At 41.6% G+C, this 18,774-nt stretch overlaps 2 protein-coding genes across 5 annotated transcripts in view; one reads left to right on the top strand and one right to left on the bottom strand.

Annotated features, from left to right (window-relative positions):
- SPMIP2 (sperm microtubule inner protein 2) overlaps nt 1-18,774 on the top strand; it is a 141,457-nt gene that overhangs the window by 111,363 nt on the left and 11,320 nt on the right. Inside the window, exon 4 of the mRNA XM_054484853.1 lies at nt 7,701-7,890. Within this exon, the coding sequence (XP_054340828.1) occupies nt 7,701-7,890 (190 nt within the window). The remainder of the gene's footprint in view (nt 1-7,700; nt 7,891-18,774) is intronic.
- Nucleotides 15,144-18,774, bottom strand: part of FNIP2 (folliculin interacting protein 2) — a 137,964-nt gene continuing 134,333 nt past the window's right edge. For all 4 annotated transcript variants that reach the window (XM_054484851.2, XM_063664246.1, XM_054484848.2 and 1 more), the window contains one exon: nt 15,144-18,766. In XM_054484851.2, coding sequence (XP_054340826.1) covers nt 18,688-18,766 — 79 coding nt within the window. In that variant the 3' untranslated portion in view covers nt 15,144-18,687. The remainder of the gene's footprint in view (nt 18,767-18,774) is intronic.

Raw genomic sequence — 18,774 nt, 5'->3', positions numbered from 1 at the left:
TAAAGTAGTTTTTTCCAATTCTGTGAGGAAAGTCCTTGGTAGCTTGATGGGGATGGCATTGAATCTGTAAATTACCTTGGGCAGTTTGGCCATTTTCACGATATTGATTCTTCCTACGCATGAGCATGGAATGTTCTTCCATTTGTTTGTATCCTCTTTTATTTCCTTGAGCAGTGGTTTGTAGTTCTCCTTGAAGAGGTCCTTCACATCCCTTGTAAGTTGGATTCCTAGGTATTTTATTCTCTTTGAAGCAGTTGTGAATGGGAGTTCACTCATGATTTGGCTCTCTGTTTGTCTGTTGTTGGTGTATAAGAATGCTTGTGATTTTTACACATTGATTTTGTATCCTGAGACTTTGCTGAAGTTGCTTATCAGCTTAAGGAGATTTTGGGCTGAGACAATGGGGTTTTCTAGATATACAGTCATGTCGTCTGCAAACAGGGACAATTTGACTTCCTCTTTTCCTAATTGAATACCCTTTATTTCCTTCTCCTGCCTAATTGCCCTGGCCAGAACTTCCAACACTACGTTGAATAGGAGTGGTGAGAGAGGGCATCCCTGTCTTGTGCCAGTTTTCAAGGGGAATGCTTCCAGTTTTTGCCCATTCAGTATGATATTGGCTGTGGGTTTGTCATAGATAGCTCTTATTTTGAGATACGTCCCATCAATACCTAATTTATTGAGATTTTTTAGCATGAAGTGTTGTTGAATTTTGTCAAAGGCCTTTTCTGCATCTATTGAGATAATCATGTGGTTTTTGTCTTTGGTTCTGTTTATATGCTGGATTACATTTATTGATTTGCATATATTGAACCAGCCTTGCATCCCAGGGATGAAGCCCACTTGATCATGGTGGATAAGCTTTTTGATGTGCTGCTGGATTTGGTTTGCCAGTATTTTATTGAGGATTTTTGCATCAATGTTCATCAAGGATATTGGTCTAAAATTCTCTTTTTTGGTTGTGTCTCTGCCCGGCTTTGGTATCAGGATGATGCTGGCCTCATAAAATGAGTTAGGGAGGATTCCCTCTTTTTCTATTGATCGTATTGATTGGAATAGTTTCAGAAGGAATGGTACCAGTTCCTCCTTGTACCTCTGGTAGAATTCGGCTGTGAATCCATCTGGTCATGGACTCTTTTTGGTTGTTAAGCTATTGATTATTGCCACAACTTCAGAGCCTGTTATTGGTCTATTCAGAGATTCAACTTCTTCCTGGTTTAGTCTTGGGAGAGTGTATGTGTTGAGGAATTTATCCATTTCTTCTAGATTTTCTAGTTTATTTTCATAGAGGTGTTTGTAGTATACTCTGATGGTAGTTTGTATTTCTGTGGGATCGGTGGTGATATCTCCTTTATCATTTTTTATTGTGTCTATATGATTCTTCCCTCTTTTTTTCTTTATTAGTCTTGCCAGTGGTCTATCAATTTTGTTGATCCTTTCAAAAAACCAGCTCCTGGATTCATTCATTTTTTGAAGGGTTTTTTGTGTCTCTATTTCCTTCAGTTCTGCTCTGATTTTAGTTATTTCTTGCCTTCTGCTAGCTTTTGAATGTGTTTGCTCTTGCTTTTCTAGTTCTTTTAATTGTGATGTTAGGGTGTCAATTTTGGATCTTTTCTGCTTTCTCTTGTGGGCATTTAGTGCTATAAATTTCCCTCTACACACTGCTTCGAATGTGTCCCAGAGATTCTGGTATGTTGTGTCTTTGTTCTCGTTGGTTTCAAAGAACATCTTTATTTCTGCCTTCATTTCGTTATGTACCCAGTAGTCATTCAGGAGCAGGTTGTTCAGTTTCCATGTAGTTGAGCAGTTTTGAGTGAGTTTCTTAATCCTGAGTTCTAGTTTGATTGCACTGTGGTCTGTGAGACAGTTTGTTACAATTTCTGTTCTTTTACATTTGCTGAGGAGAGCTTTACTTCCAAGTATGTGGTCAATTTTGGAATAGGTGTGGTGTGGTGCTGAAAAAAATGTATATTCTGTTGATTTGGGGTGGAGAGTTCTGTAGATGTCAGGTCCGCTTGGTGCAGAGCTGAGTTCAATTCCTGGATATCCTTGTTAACTTTCTGTCTCATTGATCTAATGTTGACAGTGGGGTGTTAAAGTCTCCCATTATTATTGTGTGGGAGTCTAAGTCTCTTTGTAGGTCACTCAGGACTTGCTTTATGAATCTGGGTGCTCCTGTAGTGGGTGCATATATATTTAGGATAGTTAGCTCTTCTTGTTGAATTGATCCCTTTACCATTATGTAATGGCCTCCTTTGTCTCTTTTGATCTTTGTTGGTTTCCAGTCTGTTTTATCAGAGACTAGGATTGCAACCCCTGCCTTTTTTTGTTTTCCATTTGCTTGGTAGATCTTCCTCCATCCTTTTATTTTGAGCCTATGTATGTCTCTGCATGTGAGATGGGTTTCCTGAATACAGCACACTGATGGGTCTTGGCTCTTTATCCAATTTGCCAGTCTGTGTCTTTTAATTGGAGCATTTAGTCCATTTACATTTAAAGTTAATATTGTTATGTGTGAATTTGATCCTGTCATTATGATGTTAGCTGGTTATTTTGCTCGTTAGTTGATGCAGTCTCTTCCTAGTCTCGATGGTCTTTACATTTTGGCATGATTTTGCAGCGGCTGGTACCGGTTGTGCCTTTCCATGTTTAGCGCTCCCTTCAGGAGCTCTTTTAGGGCAGGCCTGGTGGTGACAAAATCTCTCAGCATTTGCTTGTCTGTAAAGTATTTTATTTCTTCTTCACTTATGAAGCTTAGTTTGGCTGGATATGAAATTCTGGGTTGAAAATTCTTTTCTTTAAGAATGTTGAATATTGGCCCCCACTCTCTTCTGGCTTGTAGAGTTTCTGCCAAGAGATCTGCTGTTAGTCTGATGGGCCTCCCTTTGAGGGTAACCCGACCTTTCTCTCTGGCTGCCCTTAACATTTTTTCCTTCATTTCGACTTTGGTGAATCTGACAATTATGTGTCTTGGAGTTGCTCTTCTCGAGGAGTATCTTTGTGGCGTTCTCTGTATTTCCTGAATCTGAATGTTGGCCTGCCTTGCTAGATTGGGGAAGTTCTCCTGGATAATATCCTGCAGAGTGTTTTCCAGCTTGGTTCCATTCTCCCTGTCACTTTCAGGTAAACCTATCAGATGTAGATTTGGTCTTTTCACATAGTCCCATATTTCTTGGAGGCTTTGCTCATTTCTTTTTATTCTTTTTTCTCTAAACTTCCCTTCTCGCTTCATTTCATTCATTTCATCTTCCATTGCTGATACCCTTTCTTCCATTTGATTGCATCAGCTCCTGAGGCTTCTGCATTCTTCATGTAGTTCTCGATCCTTGGTTTTCAGCTCCATCAGCTCCTTTAAGCACTTCTCTGTATTGGTTATTCTAGTTATACATTCTTCTAAATGTTTTTCAAAGTTTTCAACTTCTTTGCCTTTGGTTTGAATATCCTCCCGTAGCTCGGAGTAATTTGATCGTCTGAAGCCTTCTTCTCTCAGCTCGTCAAAGTCATTCTCCGTCCAGCTTTGTTCCATTGCTGGTGAGGAACTGCGTTCTTTTGGAGGAGGAGAGGCGCTCTGCTTTTTAGAGTTTCCAGTTTTTCTGCTCTGTTTTTTCCCCATCTTTGTGGTTTTATCTACTTTTGGTCTTTGATGATGGTGATGTACAGATGGGTTTTTGGTGTGGATGTCCTTTCTGTTAGTTTTCCTTCTAACAGACAGGACCCTCAGCTGCAGGTCTGTTGGAGTACCTGGCCGGCCATGTGAGGTGTCAGTCTGCCCGGTGCCTCCCAGTTAGGCTGCTCGGGGGTCAGGGGTCAGGGACCCACTTGAGGAGGCAGTCTGCCCGTTCTCAGATCTCCAGCTGCATGCTGGGAGAACCACTGCTCTCTTCAAAGCTGTCAGACAGGGACATTTAAGTCTGCAGAGGTTACTGCTGTCTTTTTGTTTGTCTGTGCCCTGCCCTCAGAGGTGGAGCCTACAGAGGCAGCAGGCCTCCTTGAGCTGTGGTGGGCTCCACCCAGTTCGAGTTTCCTGGCTGCTTTGTTTACCTAAGCGAGCCTGGGTAATGGCGGGTGCCCCTCCCCCAGCCGCGCTGCCGCCTTGCAGTTTGATCTCAGACTGCTGTGCTGGCAATCAGCGAGACTCTGTGGGCGTAGGACCCTCTGAGCCAGGTGCGGGATATAATCTCCTGGTGCGCCGTTTTTTAAGCCCATCGGAAAAGCGCAGTATTCGGGTGGGAGTGACCTGATTTTCCAGGTGCCGTCTGTCACCCCTTTCTTTGACTAGGAAAGGGAACTCCCTGACGCCTTGCACTTCCCGAGTGAGGCGATGCCTCGCCCTTCTTCGGCTCGCGCAGGGTGCGCGCACCCACTGACCTGCGCCCACTGTCTGGCACTCCCTAGTGAGATGAACCCGGTACCTCAGATGGAAATGCAGAAATCACTCGTCTTCTGCGTTGCTCACGCTGGGAGCTGTAGACCAGAGCTGTTCCTATTCGGCCATCTTGGCTCCTCCCCCGCCGAGGATTTTTCTTTTCTAAACTCTTCTATATAGTTACTTGTATAACATGTTAAAAAAAAGGTGACATTTGCATGAGATAGTTTTCCCATGCATCATTAATCAAGCTAATATAAACTATAAGCACTATCTGTTGCTTACATTCTCACCATCAGCTATCCTGCCTTTTAAGCTTTCTTGAAATTATTTCCAGCTATTAATCTGTACTTGTAAATAACACAACTCAGACAAACTGGACCGCAGGGATCCAGTCCTACATAGCTGCCTGGCGGGAGGGGAAAGAGGCTGTGGAGCAGGTGGGATGAAGGGAGTGGGAGGGAAGGCAGGCGCTCTTAATGTCACTCAGTTCTGGTCTTTCCTGTCCTTCCCTCTTCCTCCATTCTCCAAGGTTAGTTGAGTGTCAATTACGTGTCAGGCAGGGTAATGGCACTGGGGAGCCAATGACGAATGAGATACACTCCGGGCCTTTTAAGGAGCACTGAATTTGTAGAAAGAGAGACTGCTGAGCTAGGAATTCAAGAATATTCTAATAGTTTCTACAAAAGAAGTCAGGCCGGGCACGATGGTTCACGCCTGTAATCCCAGCACTTTGGGAGGCCGAGGCGGGTGTATCACCTAAGGTCAGGAGTTTGAGACTAGCCTGGATAACATGGTGAAAGCCTGTCTCTACTAAAAATACAAAAATTAGCCAGGCTTGGCGGGCACCTGTAATCCCAGCTACTTGGGAGGCTGAGGCAGGTAAATTGCTTGGACCTGGGAGGCAGAGGTTGCAGTGAGCTGAGATCATGCCATTGCACTCCAGCCTGGGAGACAGAGAATGTGTCTCAAAAAAAAAAAAAAAAAAAAAAAAAAAAGTCAAATAGTGCTATTAAAGGAGAAAAATTGCTTCATGACAGGAACAAAAAGTCTTCATGGAAAAGGTGATGTTTAAAGCCCCAACTTAGTTGCAGTTTTCCAGGAAAGAAGGAGGAGAGGGAATCACAAGCAGAGGAAATTTAAGCAAAAGGCTGTGAGTCTCAGAGTGCAGCTTCTTTGGAGGTCATCGAGGGGAAGGTGAAGGCAAAAGGAAGGACTGTGTGTGTCTGAAAGTAGAGACAGGCTGAGGAGAGTGGGCCACAAGGATCAACTGAGGTTGGACCTTTTTTTTTTTTTTCCCCTGCTCTGTCACCCAGGCTGGAGTGCAGTGATGTGATCTCGACTCACTGCAACCTCCGCCCCCCAGGTTCAAGTGATTCTCCTGCCTTGGCCTCCAGAGTAGCTGGGATTACAGGCGTGCACCACCACACCCGACTAGTTGCTTGTATTATAACTATTGTTTTTTTTGAGATGGAGTCTTTCTTTGTCACCCAGGCTGGAGTGCAGTGGCATGATCTTAGCTCACTGCAACCTCTACCTCCTGGGTTCAAGTGATTCTCCTGCCTCGGCCTCCTGAGTAGGTGAGACTACAGGCACGTGCCATTACACCCGGCTAATTTTTTGTATTTTTAGTAGAGACTGGGTTTTGCCATGTTGGCCAGGATGGTCTTGATCTCCTGACCTCGTGTTCTGCCTGCCTGAGCTTCCCAAAGTGCTGGGATTACAGGCATGAGCCACCACGCCCAGCAGGACCATTTTTAAAAAGAAAGCAGACAGGCCGGGTGGTGACTCACGCCAGTAATCCCAGCATTTTGGGAGGCTGAGGCGGGAGGATGGCCTGAGGTCAGGAGTTCAAGACCAGCCTGGTTGACATGGTGAAACCCTATCTCTACTAAAAATACAAAAATTTACTGAGGGTGGTGGTGCACACCTGTAATCCCAGCTACTTGGGAGGCTGAGGCAGGAGAATTGCTTGAACCCGGGAGGTGGAGGTTGCAGTGAGCAGAGATCATGTCATTGCACTCCAGCCTGGGTGACAGAGCGAGACTCCATCTCTACATACATACATACATACATACATACGTACATACATAAAACAAAAGCAGACAAAAACCAAACAGGAACAACAAACTCCTCTACGCTGAGGAGCTCAGACTTTATTCTAGGATGATGGGATGTCAGGGGAGGGTCGGCTGGAGACAGCCATGGTCACTTCCCTCCCACCACAGGGATTCTGTGATTCTCAGGAGCAGGAAGGAACTGTCTGACCTCTGTATGCTGGGAGAATTGCTCACACTCTTGCTTCACTGAGATCTCCGCTCAAACATTACCTCGTCCTCTCCTGTCTAACCTCATGAAAATAGCATGCCCAAGATTTTCTACTCATCTGCCTTAATTTTTCTTCCTAGTATTTCCCAAATATTTCAGTTATCTGTTTATTTTTTGTCTCCCCCACAAGTATATAAGCTCTATGACAACAGGGGCTTTGTCTTATTACTGCTGGTCCTCACGGTGCCTTGTACTGTGCCAGCCATGTAGAAAATGCCTGTAGATTCTAGAGTGAGTGAAGGGCAATGCAAATCTCCCACAAATCATGGTCCAAAGACCTTGGGAACCCACAGACTCAGATTCTAGAAAGAGAACTTTGTAGTCCCCAAGGGGCTCTTGCAGCCCAGGTGGAAGGATGGTGAATAAGAAGTCCCAAGAGGCTCTCTAAGCAACAACAGCTTTCTAAATGAGTTGACAAATCCCTACTCTTACAATCCTGTTTCTGTCTGTTCCCCAGAGTCAGCCTTTTATAACGGAAAGGCAGGGCTGAGATAATGTTCTAATTTAGGGTTGTTAGAGCTTAGCCAAGGATCTCACCAGGGAAAGAGGAAGAAGCCTAGATCTTTCCTCTAAAATGCAGTCCAAAGCCAGAGCTTGGAATAGAAAAGCTGGTGTTTTCTTGAATGTCCATGAGACCTCAGAATGGATAGGCTGTGTCCTTCAGGAGATCACATGAGTCTCATGAAGCCTCAGCATTAGCATATCACCTTCAACTTCACAGCATCTTCCATGCTTGGCTCTGAATGGACAGTAGTGCATTCATCAACAAGCTTCCTAGATAGGCGTCCATCTGGGGGGTGGTTCTTTGGATCTCTAGCAGTCCAGTGATGTACAGTGGAGAGAGTCCAGAAACTTCCCAGGATGGGTCAGGTCTTCAGCTTTCCTAAGCCACATGGCTAGAATCACCTTAAATTACTAGAAAAACAGACAAATCTCAACTATCTGAAAACTGGTGGCCTTGTTTCTAGATCTTTTCCATTTGAGAACCAATTTGTTCCTATTCCAGGCAACCAAAACCTCATGTCCTGGATATGCAAGGAAAACAGAGTCGTGCTTCTTTAGCCTGGCATATGAGTGCTTTCGAGGACAGTGATCAGAGAAATTCCAAATGGGCTATTCTCGTTAGGCAGAGTAAGTCATCGTTACCAAGAGCTTCCAAACCACCTAAGCTGCCGAAGCTACCAAAAAAGGAAAAGGTATGATTTTTTGCTTTTCTAAATTGTCATAGAAAAAGTCAGGCTGCTTTAACATATAAATCGGGAGAGGTTTCTCATAGTAATACTAATAAGCAGTTTTGTAGCTTCTTTTAACCTATCGAAGCATTTTGTAATTTATACTGGATTGCCACAGTGATGTTTATTCAGTGGGTAAGTGGGCATTATTCCCCTTTTATAGTTAAAGAAAACAAGAGGTTGTGTCCTCAGAATTTCTTATCACTAGGTTTAACCTCGAGAGAATGGCCACCCCTGTGAGTTCCAAGAGCTGAGAAAGCACCGTTTGTGAAATGGAGGTAAATCTGTAACTCCCCTCAAAACCTCACAAACTGGTTAGCAGAGTAAGCTTATACCCGTTTGAATTCTAGGTTGTCCCCTAAACTATTTATGGAATCTTGGGCAAGTTGCATAATTTCCCTGTATGGGTTTTTAGAAGTAAAATGGGGATTTTGGTATCTGTTTTGAATATTTTATAGAGTTAGGAGGAGAATTAAAGAATGTGGAAGTAGATATTCAACAACTATTTCCTGAGGTCTGTGTACAAACCATTTGCCAATAATAGCTTTCTGTCTAATCCCACAGCACAATGAACTTTGCAGGCATCCAGTTTTTCAATAGAGTTTGACAGCAGATTTCCATGCTAGAAAAAGGAATAGAATAGCTCAGGCCCATTCAGAGACTCCTGTTCCCTACACATAAAAAGACTTCTTGCTCTTTTGGAGAATCTTGCCAATTCACTAGAATATTACTCACCCTCTGTTGCCAGAGATCTGATTCATCAGCAAGCCATTATGTCTATTTGAGACATTCTGTGATGGAGGGAGACTTAGCTGTCCTCCTCAGTAGATCCTGACCTTAGGAATACTTCGTATTGAAAAAGGGAACAGTTCCACATCTAACATTTCAATGTAGTCTGAATTTTGAGATGGGTCCAAGTGAAATGATTTATTGCAGTGTGTGTGGAGGAGGGCTTGGATTAGTTACTTTCTGTCACTGAACTAATTTTGTGTCGGATTAGAGCTATTACGGACTAAATTATCCCAAACGCCTCTATCATTCACCAAATCCAGTTGAAATATTTTTTGTATTAAAAAATCTGTTAAAAGACTTCTTATTTTGATTTCAAATTTGTAGAGCACGTTGTAACAACAGCACAAAGAACTTGATATACTCTTTCCCCAGCCCCATCTGTTGTTAATTTTACTTGCTTTTAAGTTTGCTTTCTTCCTCTCTGTCTTACACCATTTGAGTGCAAGTTGCAGACATGATGCCCCCCAACTTCTCTTGTCTTTTTTTTTTAAGATATGGGGGTCTCACTATGTTGCCCAGGCTGGAGTGCATTGGCTATTCATGGGCACAACCATAGTGCACTGCAGCCTTGAACTCCTGTTCAAACAATCCTCCCACCTCAGCCTCCTGAGTAGCTAGGACTACAGGCACAGACCTTATGGAATAAATGGTCTACAGGCTAGACCCTTTACTCCTAAATATTTCAGGGTGTATTTCCTAAGAACAAGGATGCTGTCTCACATAACCACAGTACAATTTATAAGATTCAGGAAATTTAACATTAATAGAGTATTATTATCTCATTTAAAGTTCATAGTCGAATTTTACTAAATAGCAGACGGTGGTGGTTCACACCTATAATCCCAGCACTTTGGGAGGCTGAGGTGGAAGAATCACTTGAGCCCAGGTTTGAGAGCAGCCTGGGCAACATAGTGAGACCCCATCTCTATAAAAAATTAGGCAGGGGTGGTGGTGCATGCCTGTAATCCCAGCCACTCAGGAGGCTGAGGTGGGAGGCTTGCTCGAGCACAGGCCTTCAAGTCTGCAGTGAGCTATGATTGCATCACTGCACTCCAGCCTGCGTGACAGAGAGCCTGTCTTAAAAAATAACAACAACAACAACAGCAATGACAAGAAGTATTAACTGACGATCTTTGTAACATTCTGATCCAGGATTCAGTCTAGGACTATGTATTACATTGCGTTATCACGTCTCTTTAGTCCCCTTCAATTTGGAGGAGTTCCTCACTCTGGTCTTTTATAATACGGACTTTTTTTTTTTTTTTTTAAGTATTTATTGATCATTCTTGGGTGTTTCTCAGAGAGGGGATATGGCAGGGTCATAGGATAATAGTGGAGAGAAGGTCAGCAGATAAACACATGAGCAAAGGTCTCTGGTTTTCCTAGGCAGAGGTCCCTGCGGCCTTCCGGCCTTCCGCAGTGTTTGTGTCCCTGGGTACTTGAGATTAGGGAGTGGTGATGACTCTTAAGGAGCATGCTGCCTTCAAGCATCTATAACACGGACATTTTTGAGGAATCCAGGCCAGTTCTGTATCTTTCAGTATGGGCTTGTCTGATGTTTCCTCATGAGTGGGTTCAGGTTGCGTGTTTTTGTCAGGAATCCCAGATAAGTGACGTTGCCTCATGCTCAGTGCGTCACATCAAGAGGCACCTGAGGTCGGTTTAACCCATTGTTCCTGAGAGTAGTTGAGCACTTGGTCATACCCCTTCCATTCCAGAAATAAACAAAATACTGAATCATTCAAAATAATTTATCTTTTTTATCAATGAGGCTTTCTTCTAAATTTCCAGAGATACTTTAGATACTTGTCCCACAAGTCCATTTTTTGGACTGTCCTGCAGAATTTGTGTGGATGCTTCAATAAATACTCAATCCCCCTCTCTTTTATATGAATCCTCTTTAGGGAAAATAAATTGGAACAAATGTTCTTATATATTTGAAAGCAAATAATGAATACCACATATGAAAAGCCTCCAATGCAGTGCCTCACACATAGCCCCCAATGAGTGGCTATCATTACTATTCTTACTTGAGATGCCAACACATTTTCCATTCTTACGTGACAAGAATCAGAACCATGCACTGAAAGTCTCTTAAGTAGAAATTTGTCTGTGTTAGTGGGCGACTTGGGGGAGATTTTAAAAGCTTAAACCTATAGACAGTATCACAAGCTTTCCCATCAAATAGATGGTTGAAAATGGGAATATCTTATATCCATGCTTTGAGTTTGGTTTTCCATGTATAAACTTAAGTTTAGAGAGCTTAATTACAATGTTTCTAAAAAGTACAGTTTATGAGATTTAACAGTATGTATCATTCTTGTATACATTTACCCAAAAATGCTTTTAAAAATACTTTTGGAAATCCATTGAGCAAGTCTCTAAACCACTTCTATAATGCCCTAATCTCTCTTTTTAAATCACAAAATGTCTCTTAAGTTCTATCTTCTATTCCATTCATTATTTTCCCCTTCTGGATTTCTGGTAGTTTTTTCCTTCATATAATAGCTACCTAAGCATTGTACAATTTACGTGCATATGATAAACACTTTTAACGTAATTCATTTCTATTTCATTTCTTTGCTGGCAAATATTCTCATTGTCCCCCTTCATTCCAATACACAGACTTCAGTCTCAGTGACTGATACATTCTTTTCCTCATCCACTCCAGTTTGAGAGCAGTACTCTCAAATTTTAAAGGTCATGCAAATCACTTGGGGATCATGTTAAGATGCAGATTATGATTCAGTAGGTCTGAAATGGGGTTTGAGATTTTGCATTTCTGTCAAGCTCCCAGGAAATGCAGTTAGTTGTTGCTGGTCTGAGGACCTTGAGTAGCAAGGTGCTGGAGGATTTGACAATGAATTGAATTTTGTGCTAGGAACAGGGGGGACTTGATGAGGCAAAGGGAAGTCTATTCTAGGAAGAACAGACAGGGCAAAGACAATAACCTAGCACCTTTGGGGAAGTACATGTGGTTCAATGTGGCTGGAATATGGAACACAGAATTATCTGGTGATGAGGCTGGAGAAGATGAATCAGCTGGGTCACTGGAGTGCACAGGGCTGGGCTTTTATTTATTTTTTTGAGACAGAGTCTCGCTCTGTTGCCCAGGCTGTAGTGTAGTGGCACAATCTCGGCTGACTGCAGCCTCCGCCTCCTGGGTTCAAGTGATTCTCCTGCGTTAGCCTCCCGAGTAGCTGGGATTACAGGCACTGGCATGAGCTACCGCGCCGGGCCTTTCCACCACTTTCAACGAAATGTTACCTCCTTCCTTCTCAGAGGGTTGTTTTCCAATTCTTTGCAACACATATTCAGAGACTATGTGACATCTATGTCAACCTTTATGGGATAACTCTCAAGTTGGTACTGTTTATGATGTTAAAGATATTTGCTTGAAAGTCTACTTCCTGTAACTTGGAATGACGATTTTCTGATCCTACTCAACTCCACTTTGGGTTATCATACCATATCATTGGACCGATCTCCTAAGTATCTGTATCAGTCAGGGTTCTCCAGAGAAACAGAACCAATGATGTGTGTGTTGTGCATGTAGGAGAGCAAGAGCCAGGGAGGGGTGTTTATTTTTAGGAGTTGGCTCCTGTGATTGTGGAAGTTGGCAAATCCAAACGCAGCAGCAGGGTGGGCCAACAGGATGGAGACCTCGGGAGAAACTGATGTTGCAGCTCCAGCCTGAAGGCAGTTTGCAGGCAGAATTCTCTCTTCCTGGGGAATCTTCAGTCTTTCTCTTAAGACCTTCAACAGTTTGAATGAGGCCCACCCACATTATGGAGGATAAATAAATAGCTTTATTCAGGGTCCACTGACTTAAGTATTAATCTCACCTAAGAAATACCTGCACAGCACTGGGCTGGGAGTGGTGGCTCATGCCTGTAATCCCAGCACTTTGGGAGGCCGAGGCGGGCAGATCATCTGAGGTCGGGAGTTCAAGACCAGCCTGACCAACATGGGGAAACCCCATCTCTACTAAAAATACAGAATTAGCTGGGCATGGTGGTGCATGCCTGTAATCCCAGCTACTCAGGAAGGCTGAGGCAGGAGAATCGCCTGAACCCGGGAGGGAGAGGTTGCAGTGAGCCAAGAACGTGCCATTGCACTCCAGCCTGGGCAACAAGAGCAAAACTCTGTCTCAAAAAAAAAAAAAAGAGAGAAAAAGGAAAAAAAAATACCTGCACAGCATCATCCAGATTGGTGTTTGACTAAATATCTGATTACTATCGCCTAGCCAAGATGACACATAAAATCAACCATTACAGGCCAGACCTGGTGGCTCATGCCTGTAATCCCAACGGTTTGGGAAGCTGAGGCAGGAGGGTCATGTAAGGCCCAGAGTTCAAGACCAGCCTGGGCAACAGAGTGAGACACTGTCTCTACAAAATATTTTTTTGTTTTTTTTGAGATGGAGTCTCACTGTTGCTCAGGCTGGAGTGCAGTGGCACAATCTCAGCTCACTGCAACCTCCGCCTCCCAGGTTCAAACGATTCTCCTGCCTCAGCCTCCCGAGTAGCTGGGACTACAGGCGCGTGCCACCACGGCCGGCTAATTTTTTGTATTTTTAGTAGAGGCAGGGTTTCACCATGTTAGCCAGGATGGTCTCGATCTCCTGACCTTGTGATCTGCCTGCCTCAGCCTCCCAAAGTGCTGGGATTACAGGCGTGAGCCATCACGTCCAGCCCCCAATTTTTTTTTTTTAATTAGCTGGGTGTGTTGGTGCATGCCTGTAGTCCCAGGTACTTGAGAGGCTGAGGCAGGAGGATACTTGAGGCCAGAAGTTTGAGGTTACTGTGAGCTATGATCATGCCACTGTACTCCAGCCTGGTGATGAAGTGAGACCCTGTCTCTTAAAAAACAAACAAACAAACAAAAACCCATCACAGTACCCCTCTCATCCATTGTGAGGATTAAATGAGGTAACATACAGAAAGCGTCTGACAGAATGGTCCAGGCGCTAGGGAACCAAAATGCACTGTGGTGTGCACGTGCGTTTAAATCCTTTTATCAATGGCATGATTTTAAAGCTGTTTCACCCGAGTACACAGCAGGGAAGCCATCCTAAGAGAGCTGAACATGCAGGAAAAGGAAAAAAAAAAAAAAGCTTCAGGGAAAAACACTTGAAATTTTCATTTATCAGAAAGGATTTTGAAGTATCTACTGTAATTTTCCCCCCAGTCTTTAAGATAACATAACTCAGTATGGCATTATGTTGGTACCAACAGTTGCACTCAGTGGCATATTTTTTCCTGAGAACAAATATATCACTGGACATCATCCCTTTTCAGAGCAAATATTTTGTAATGCCCCCTTTATTAACCTAAAATAAAATTTACAAATATACTCAATTTATATCATACCAATATAATGCCCTATTATACTGTAATTTAAAAGAAATTTAAAAGTAATTTATAATACTACTTTAATACATAAATATTCGGGCAGTAGATTAGAAAATATAATGAAGTTGGCCAGGCGCAGTGGCTCACGCCTGTAATCCCAGCACTTTGGGAGGCCGAGGTGGGCAGATAGCCTGAGGTCAGGAGTTCAAGACTAGCCTGGCTAACATGGTGAAACCTCGTTTCTACTAAAAATACAAAAAATTAGCCAGGTGTGGTGGCACATGCCTGTAACCCCAGCTACTTGGGAGGCTGAGGCAGGAGAATCACTTGAACCCGGGAGGCGGAGGTTGCAGTGAGCCAAGATTACACCATTGCACTCCAGCTTGGGCAATAAGAGTGAAACCCCAACTCAAAAAATATAATGAAGTAGGCATCTATATACAGAGTCTTCATGAATGCAGGGGCTACAAATGAAGACTGATAGAGATGTGCTGTATTGGTGACTCAAATTCCATGAGTACCACAGCTACCAAACTATGTTACCATTGGAAACGCGGTTTTCCAAAAGTATATCATCAATTCTTGGTAAAGACCAAGTGACCGCTTCTTGCTAAAATTCTAAATCTTACAAAGTAAAAATCTTCCCTCAATTTATACAACAATTGCATTCCTGGAGAATGCATTATATACAAAAATCATGTAAAAATACATTGTGTTTTTATGTATAGCAGAATTATCTGCTTAATTATAAACAGGCTTTTTAAGCCATATAAATGTCCAGCAGGACATTTAAGGGTTACACAGGAGGTGGGTGGGACAAGTCCTCATCCCATGGGGCTGTCTCTCATGGTGCAGGACCTCTCGCCTATCATCTGAGCCCCCACCCTCTCTGTGCCAGTAACCCTAACCTGTCATTATGCTAACCAAAAATGTCCCCGCATTTCCAAAACACCCCGGTTAAAAACCACTGAGATAGATAAATAATCAGCTTGTTTTCAGCACGAATTATTATTAGAAATGAGACCTCTACATTTTATTAAATATAACAAATTGCATGCAGCACCAGGAAAATGTTCAAGATAAATTCAAAAGTTTTATTGCACCAAATGCCACAGAAAAATGGATCAAAATAATACATAAACAAGTTAAAAAAAATCCCCACACAACGACATTGGTATCTATTCAGACTGATCAAAAACCAAGTCCTACCAATTTCTCTTATGGAGCTTCAAATGACAAATTCCAGAATTTTCTCGTTTTTGAAATACCACTTAAGTTTAAGCATATTGCAATCTCACTTTCAAGATATATGGTTCATCATATTTTGACATTTAAAAATTTACATTCACAGGGGACTGCTTGATTTAGGCAAAAATTATATTAAAATACCCTCTCCCCCAAGCACAATAAAAAACAAACGGTTCACATTTACCAAGAGAAGCTGAAGACATTTTCAATTTAACGTGAAAGTATGCATGAACAAAATATTCTCTAAAGTACATATTAGTGGAAAAATCCAGACATTTAAAAGAATTTTGGGGTACTTTATATTCTTTATTTTTATGTACAACCAACTCTAGTGAATAACCTAAAAAGCTACAGACTAAATTTTTATAAAATCTCAGGACCTAATTATAAGAGCCCAAACAACGGTTTAGTATCATTTAGCAAGCGGGGATTTTTCTCCCTCCAAAAACGTTAATTTTGAAAAATATGGTTAAGTTTAAAAAGTTGCAATGTGTAAACGGCAGTTCCATGGGATGTGAAAAGATTATAGTTACTTTCATTAAAAAACAGCACACTTCAGAAAAATGGATTGAAGCCTGTACAAAAAGCTATTTAACACTGATAAAAAATAAAATACTTTGGAATTATGCACAAGTATGGAAGCTACATTTTAAATTTTCATTGTCATGTCTAAAACGTACACAATTACCTTTACATTCATTTCACTTATCAATTTATTAAAAATAAAACTGCAACATGCTAGAAAGAGGTCCATCACAGGGACATTTACAGACTTCTGCTCTGTCATGCCTCACTAGCTTGCTTGGAAAAGCAAGATGCTACAAAAGTTACACTCAACAGGTAAGACTTAAAAGTTGAAGAAACCCTAAAGGTGGAATCCTGTCAACTGAGGTAGATTTCTTTTCTTAAAAAAATTGGTTTATGTTTTTTCTTGAGGTGGGCGTGGGAGCGAGTGGGGTCCCTTTCTTGACTCTGCGGCTAAGCCAGAATGAAGCCACTGGGTGGTGCACGGCGTGTGAGCGGTGGATCTCAACACAATTCTGGGAGGTTTTTTTTTTTCTTTTTCGCTTTTAGGAAGAGGCTGAATTTAAGACAAAGAAAACTTGAATGTTAAATACTTAAAGGATTATAAAAGAGCAGCAACATTCTTGGTCTATTTTTGTAGGCAATAGATATGAGGATTAGGTTCTGACTGGAATCCTGAGTGTCTCGGAGACAGCCCCCACATGTGACCCACCTTGGAAAAACGTAGTTTTCCAACAGGCATTTTTCCAAGAGTGAGTTTTGGAACATTAGATTAAGAGCAAATTAAATTTTCTCAGGCTTTGAGGGGCCTGGGCTGAATTTTTTTAACGTATAGAGTTTAGAATCAACGATTTAAAGCTCAGTGTCCCCTATATGGGTCTAATTATCAACATGGCACTACATCCACATTAGAATTGAACTGATTTTGTAACAAGTTATTTTCTATGAAAACAGAAAATATTTTCTGGAAGAAAATCTATTTTCCTGGAAGGTGGTGAATGAGGGAAAGTGCCCAAAACATGTAAACAAGAAAAAAGGAACTAGAGACGAGGGGAATGCTTTAAACTGTAAAAGCTGTAACATCAGCTCTGACAGTTTATTTACACGTAATGAGAAACGGATGTGGGGTGAGCTGAGCCACAGGTGAGGATCCTTCTCTCTCTGTAACACAACAGCAAACAATGATGTCATGGAACTACAGAACTTAAAACACCAAAGTCAAATGCTAGGCAAAAGGAAATAGGAAAACATTAAAAAGAATGAACATTTCAATTTTCAATGAATGACATAAAATGATAAAGATCTTACAAACCTTAACGCACTCATCTACATTTTGCATCATTAAAAAAAAGGGAAAGGTAGCAGTTCTGATTTTTATCAAATGAAAAAATTGAAGTCATTCTAGTCCCTAATAGGGAAATTACTTCATATTCTTAGGTTCAAAGATACATGAAAAGAACTGGAATTAATTCATAAAAAAGTGAATCAGAGCCTGGTTAACTGCTTGAGATCTGCAAAGTGCTAAAGATGTTTTGCTTTGCTAGCTTAGCTCCTGTCCTTTAATGATCAATATTTAAAAGTCTTTTACTTTACCCTGGATGTCAGTACATAGTCTGTTTCACGGTCAGTAAACTAAAGTTTCTTTTATATTAACAGAAAATTAGGTTTGTTTTTTTTTTTTTTTTTTTTTGCATGAACTTTAGGAAATCATTTTGGTCGGTTTTATACAATGTGTAAGTTAATTTCTGGAAAGATGTTTTGAAAAGGATGCAGGAATTAGAAGGCACAGAAATGATAATATAAAAATTTAGATCATATATGTATTTTTTCTAAATGTTCAAGCTAATTGCTTTCATTAGTCATCCTGAACTGTTGCAGGTTTCATTTCCCACCAGGACAGCTGTGCCTTTTAAAGTAAAAATAGTCATTTGTATTAACTATAAGGAAAAAGTGGCTTCAGCTGGAAGAACTTACCAACCGAAACACTCTTGAGCTTATAGAAATAACTTTGGTAAATGGCCTCTCTTAAAAAGGCTGCTGAAAGCTCTAAAATATAAGGATAAAACATACGGTTTCAGACTGTACACTTTGCTGCTACAAACTACATCTTGATGGGATTAAGAGGCTACATTGATTCTTGGGTTTATTGCACCAACAATCCATCTCTGACCTACCTGTGGCTGCACCTGAAACAAGGTAAACTCCAAGAAGAAATGAAAACAGTGGGTCCCTAAAGCACTCTTCCCAACAAGCAATTCTCTTACATGTTTTATGTCAAACAGTCACTGCTACAGCCACTGGAGCTGAAGATGGCACAATGTGGCTTTCTTTGCTTTACCTTGTGTAAAAAGCAAACTGTGACCTGGAATCCAAAGTCTGTATTCTCACTGTTGTCTCAGAATAGCAAAATATGTTTTCTCCAGTTTGGGGAGCTCATGCTTAAACTCGGAAGCAGTTTCCTACTGGAATGTTATGTACACTGCTGACCACCCCGCTCAAGTCACTTGTCTTTATTCTGCCCAAACAGCACAAGGCAATCTGTTGCAACAGCTTAGTGTTTAGTGCTTATGTTTCCTACCACCAAAAAGGTCAGTTTCTTTGTTGATTCATGGGTAATAAATGGCCTAAAGTGTTCATGACAATCACAAATGCTATTATGTCAAGTAAACCTAAGTCTTCAATGAAGCATCAGCTTGACAGCAAAAACACAAAACAAAAAGGTGGAATGACTGTTTCTGTTTGCTCTTCTCATGCTTTTGACATCACAGAGAGCTTATTCCTTTCTCCTTCAGTTGAGAATTTGATTTTTTTCTTCCAAGGAAGAACTGTCCTGAGCTTTAGCTTATAAGAGTATTTGAGCCACATAAGGAGAGTGAGTACTGGCAACAGCAGTCAACAGAGGCAGGTCGTTGGATTCAATCCTGAATAT

The sequence above is a fragment of the Pongo pygmaeus genome, chromosome 3, assembly GCF_028885625.2.
Source record: "Pongo pygmaeus isolate AG05252 chromosome 3, NHGRI_mPonPyg2-v2.0_pri, whole genome shotgun sequence".
Classification (NCBI taxonomy): Eukaryota; Metazoa; Chordata; class Mammalia; order Primates; family Hominidae; genus Pongo; species Pongo pygmaeus.
This window is presented reverse-complemented; position numbering and strand designations above follow the sequence as displayed.